The sequence below is a fragment of the Vigna radiata genome, chromosome 7 (genome assembly GCF_000741045.1).
Source record: "Vigna radiata var. radiata cultivar VC1973A chromosome 7, Vradiata_ver6, whole genome shotgun sequence".
NCBI lineage: Eukaryota > Viridiplantae > Streptophyta > Magnoliopsida > Fabales > Fabaceae > Vigna > Vigna radiata.
This window is the reverse complement of record NC_028357.1, coordinates 46,760,288-46,766,287: the sequence shown is the minus strand read 5'-3', so window position 1 is coordinate 46,766,287 and position 6,000 is coordinate 46,760,288. Positions and strand designations below refer to the sequence as shown.

The window sequence follows — 6,000 nt, the reverse complement described above, 5'->3', positions numbered from 1 at the left end:
GCTTACAAACACAATTCTTATGAGAGATCTTTCAAACATAAAACTGATAGTTTACTACAAAGTGCACTTTTTTATTCTTTCCAAAGCATCAACAAAAAGTTTGTGAAATCTATCCAACCTGAACTTTTTTTTCAACTCTGTTCAACCTTCTTGCTAGAATTAACTTGATATTTCACTTATTTATTAACATTATATTTCTTATATTGAAATGCTCACCCGAGCTTATGGATTTTATTTATTTTTAAATTTGTAAGGAACTAAAAAACTGACATCAGAATAATCTAAAAAATTTTAGGAAAAAGTCTCTTTAACAATTCTTTCTTTGACAACGCATACGTGACAGTTTGTGATCGGTCCATTTTAAATATTTTTTTAAAATAAATTCAAACAGACCAATAAAATGGTGACACGTGTCCTGTTATAAAAAAGTTGTTAAAATATCATTGTCCAAAATTTTAAGCTTGTGCACCATAGGATTGCAAGTGGTGGCCTACGAAATGTTATATAACATAAATTCAAAAAAAAAAATTACATACCAATTAATTTATGTAATTATAAATGTGAGTATATTTATAATTAAAAAAAATTTAATTAAATTTTAAGTCAACCATAAATTTGAGATTTCAATTCCCCTTTTTTTACGTGACTTAACAATATAATAATCAGCTAATCAATATTAAACTAAAAATACTTAAATTGAAAAGATTTTAGTATCTGATAAACAAAAAAGTTAAAAAATAAATAAATTGAAAACATAATTTTTTTTAATGAATTTTTAAAAAATTTATTTATTTTTTAATTTAATTAAACCTTAAAATTATTAACTTGTGAAATACTAATATTGATTTCAATTTTTCCCATCTAGTTCTGTACTTATAAGTTACAACAAAATTATTGAAGAATGGGCCTCGAAAGTTGACAGCCCTTAACATTGAGCCCAATTAACGTCCACGTACTCTAATTTTTCTCAGTATATAGAGTTCTCTTCATACACAAGTGACTACGTTGCATTGCAGCATAAGATGATGGGTCACGTTGAAAGTGGCGCTTCATTTTTTGCTGCAGTTACACTCGCACTCCACCTCGTGACAGCAACCATCCTTTTCCTTCCCCCCTCTTCTTTAAACAGCGCTGTTAGAATCGTTAGGGTTCGTAGGGACGGCACGGGGGATTTCAGGACGGTGACGGAGGCCGTCAACAGTATTCCTTCAGGGAACAAGCGGCGAGTGGTGGTGTGGATCGGAATTGGCGAGTACCGCGAGAAGATAACAGTCGATAGGTCCAAACCTTTCGTCACGTTTTATGGAGAGAGAAATGAGAGCGACACCCACACCATGCCCATCATAACGTACCACGCCACCGCGTTAAGGTATGGGACAGTCGACAGCGCCACCGTCGCTGTCGACTCCGACTACTTCGTCGCTGTCAATGTCGCTTTTGTGGTGCGTTTTTCTCTCTCTCCTTTTGTTATGCGGATAATAAATTAAAGGAAAAAAATGATTTTATAATTGTCGTATGTTTAAATGTTGAGAGGTACGTATACATGCAGAACTCGTCTCCGAGGCCAGATGAAAAGAGTGTTGGAGCACAGGCACTAGCCATGAGGATATCAGGGGACAAGGCTGCGTTCTACAACTGCAAGTTCATGAGCTTTCAGGACACTTTATGTGATGATAAAGGCAGACATTTTTTCAAGGACTGCTATATCCAAGGCTCCTACGATTTCATCTTTGGAAATGGAAAATCCATCTACTTGGTTCGTATTTGTATGTGTGTGTGTAATAGCCCCTTTAGTTCCATTTATTATGTTGAAAGGGTAGCTCACATGTATGATGATATGCCTGTAGAGAAGTACCATAGAATCGGTTGCAAAGGGTTTGAGTGTTATAACAGCACAAGGGAGGGAAAGCATTGCAGAAGATACTGGATTCAGTTTCCTTCACTGCAACATTACGGGGAGTGGTAACAGGAACACTTACCTCGGACGTGCCTGGAAGAAGAGCCCTAGAGTGGTATTTGCTTACACTTACATGGGCTCCCTCATCAGTGCCCGGGGATGGTTCACCAATCAACTTCCTCAAAGGAAATCCAACCAGTACGTTTTGCAGATGTCAAAAATATACTTAAAATTTTCATGTTTTATAAATTAATTTAATTTGACAAATTATTATAGGACAATCTACTATGGAGAATATAGGTGCATGGGAGCAGGAGCTGTTTCCTCTGGGCGTGTAAAATTTCGGAAGATACTGTCGTATGAAGAAGCAAAGCCCTTCATGAGCATGGCCTATATTCATGGAGGAAAGTGGGTTGTCCCACCTCCAAAGCTGTGACCATGTGAGCATTAATTGTAATGAGAGAAACCACTCATACATGCTTGTATCATCATTGTGCTGTGCGACTATGCATGTCTACTAGTGTAACAAACAAACTGTTACGTAAAACTTTGAAAACCTTGTTGGGTGTACTTGATTGTTGTAAGAAAGGATTCATAAGATCCTGTACAAATTTCCTTTTATATATATGATGAAAGTTAAAGTATGGCCATAAAGTTAATGCAAAAAACGAACAAAGTAGGAACATATAGAGACGGCTAAAACTTACCCTTCTCGTGCTAAATCGTAGTAATCGACAACTAGCCATATTTACTAGTTAGAGATATGCATGGTCGTAAATATGGGAGAGAAAAAAAGGGAAACCGACCGAACCCGCATCATCATCCGAAATCTAAATTCGGCCAGCGGTCCAGATTTGGATTGAAAAAAAAGTTATGTGGACATGGAAAATGAATTATGAATTTGGTTTTATTAAAAATTTTGAGTTGCAAACTCATTTTTAATAAACTTTTATTACCCAAATCTTTTTTTTTCTTCCTCTGCAGATGTATATGGACATTTTTGTGTTCGTCATATATTTGTGTAAAAAATTGGATAAGAGTTACAGAAACAAGTTAAATGGTTTTACATAGTACTGAAAAAAATACACACATACAACCTCTATTGACAAAATGATGTTTTTTTTTTTATTATTTAATTAAATTACTCTCTTTTTTAAAGCATTTTAAAGTTTTTTAATAATACTTTTGTGTATAATGCCGTTTATATTGAAAAAAGTACACGAAAATAAATGAAAAGTTAATTGTATTTTTTTTCAATAAATATATACTAATTACATGTCTCGGGTAAACTATGCATATTATTGTTTTCAGGTCAAAGTGTGTATATTTGCTATGTTCTCGGATAAAACGTGTATAGGTTACATTTTAATCGAAACTTATTATTGTATCTGTAATATTTTTCTATGGTCTCATTAATGGAATTAACTAAATATTTAAAAATCAGATGGGTGTAAAACTTGTATTAGCCGGAACCAATAAAGTAAGGAAAATAAAATTTTAACACCATTTTCTGACACCATTTTGACATTGCACACGTGTCAAAACGTGGTTGGACGATTTCAAATTAAAAAATAAACTTTGGTTTTTTTCTTCCAAACATACCTCTGTCTCAACTTTTTTAATTTAAAATCGTCCAATCACATTTTGACACGTGTGCAATGTCAAAATAGCGTAAAAAAGTGATGTTATGTTAAAATATCATTATCCAGGAAGTAATTATTTACATTGTAGAAGAGAAATGTATAATATTTTTTTATATTGGAACATAAATGGAATGACACTACAAATTATGCATATCTCAAGAGATAAAAGCAAATATGTTAACGATGTTAATTTAAATGAACTAAACTGTATGCTTAACACAATATAGAGAACAATGTAATATTCACAAATCTTAGAAAAACCAAAGCGTGATTTAAACTTTTTCACCTTTTGATAAATTATTCAACGTCAACCAGTAAAAGAAAAAGTTGAAAACAAAAAGTATAGCACTAACTAATTGAATTGACAACAATAAGGTTTGTTATTTATTGTCTTCACACTTAGTTTACATTTTAATAATTATACTTAAAAATTACTCATTTTGTATTGCTATACTTTTTAATCTTCTTAAGTCATGGACATCCAAAAAAATTTAGAGACTAAAACAATCAAAATTACATTTGCAGAGACTGTAACCCATTACAAAACTGTGTAAAACTAAATAAGCAAACATGTTATCAACTATATCATTAAGGAAAATCACCATTAATGAAATTAATTATTGATACATTTGGTCATTTCAGACAAATTTCAAAGAACATCTTCTTTTGACACCTATCCAATAGTTTGTCTATTTTTGGTCATTTAAAAATTTGTGTAGGCAATATCAAAGTTTTCTTCATTTTCTGCAATGGTATTTTGGTGCTTTTATCATCTTCATTTTCTGTAATCCTTGCAAGGTTGTGTTTTTAATTGATGACAGAGTAGGTCTTAGGAAAGGAAAAGGAGAAAAGTGAATATGCAGAGTTATCAGTTTCCCTTGCTTTACTGAAGCCATATTAAAACGAATGTTCCTTCTTCTAAATCCTTTGATACATATTCTTTTTTCAACAAGATTACAACTCTTATGAAATTTTTTTTAGACAGAATTACAAACCTTCGTGTGTAAATTTATGTGAACACCTATAACTTGATACCATATATACTCGGTTGCTTACGAGAATACACTACACAAATTTATCATTAATATGTCATGAGTAAAAATTTATATAAAAGATCAAAACATTCATTCTAATTTTTTCATAGATGTATATGGACATTTTTGTGTTCGTCGTATATTTCTATAATGATGTTTTAACACACAGAATTTTTATATATTCATTTAATACCATCCTTTTTTATTTTATTTTTTTTTTTTGAAAAATTATAAAAATTTATTCTTTTAAAACCATTTTATCCTTTGTTAGATATATCAAAAGAATATTAATATATATCATGCTATTCTTACTCTTTACTCAATACTATACTATCCTTTCCATTCACGTTTAAATTCTTAACACAAATTTATTTGTTTCAATGTGATTATAAAAAGCTTTAACTTAGTCTAAGAAATCAACAATACAATTCAAAGTAGGAAGAAATCCATCCTCCCTTTTTCTGTCACATGCCAACTTAGTTATGATTAAATAAATGCGCATATATATATATATATATATATATATATATATATATATATATATAATCATAATTTATTTTAAAAAAAATTGAATACGATTTAACTTAAAAAGACATAAATCTTATGTCAAACGCAAACACGTGATTTGTGAATCGGTGATCTTCTTACACGGAAAATGAAAAGGAATTCAAACATAATATTTTTTTTGTTCACGGAGTAAAATTATTTCATAATTATCTACATCAAATTCTCGAGGTAACTCATTACGTTTTTACATCTTGCTTTCGAGTTAATTTGGAGTAAACTCTCTTTTTTAGTATAAATTCGGTAAAATCGAAAACATACTCGGTAGGATCGGCCAAACTCTAGAGTTTCCAACCGAGTTTGCGACTTCAGATAAGAAATTTTTTAAATCTAAACGAGAACAACCATACTTGTTTAGTGCACGAAACTGAAAAAGGAAAACTTGCCGCGAATAGATTGGCTTCTCGCTGCACGATTGTTTCCTCACTGCGTCCCTCACTACTCGTGCTGCCACCGCTCATGGCACTACCATTCGCTCACCGCACGTGGCGCTACCTTTTGCTCATTGTGTCGTGTTTTCTCATTACATAGTCGTTCACTTATTGTTCGTATCTCTGAGCTTATTGTCTCTATTTCATTCTTCTCATCGCAGGTCCTCTTCTCTGTTTCAGAAAAGGTGAGTTTTTTTGTTCGTCACCTCTGCATCGTTTTTTGGAGGAAGATATTAAGGGGATTTTGGTTTTTTTTGGGCTGCAGGAAGGGATTTAGGGTTGCTTTTAGGATTTTTAATTAAGAATTAGAGATTATTTTTAATTATTTAATAATGATATAATATGTTTTGGAATATTGTATTTGGAAACTGAAATTAGAAATAATTCAAAGTATGTCTAGAAATAAATCAAATTTAATTAATTGTAGTCTA

At 31.6% G+C, this 6,000-nt stretch overlaps 1 protein-coding gene across 1 annotated transcript; it reads left to right on the top strand.

Annotated features, from left to right (window-relative positions):
- The first annotated feature begins 905 nt into the window (after window positions 1-905).
- On the top strand, window positions 906-2,525 carry LOC106766511 (putative pectinesterase 63). The gene is made up of 4 exons (XM_014651235.2): window positions 906-1,442; window positions 1,550-1,756; window positions 1,848-2,095; window positions 2,174-2,525. Exons 1-4 carry the CDS (start codon window positions 1,023-1,025, stop codon window positions 2,331-2,333), a joined length of 1,035 nt encoding a protein of 344 aa, XP_014506721.2. The 5' UTR covers window positions 906-1,022; the 3' UTR covers window positions 2,334-2,525.
- Window positions 2,526-6,000: the final 3,475 nt, after the last annotated feature.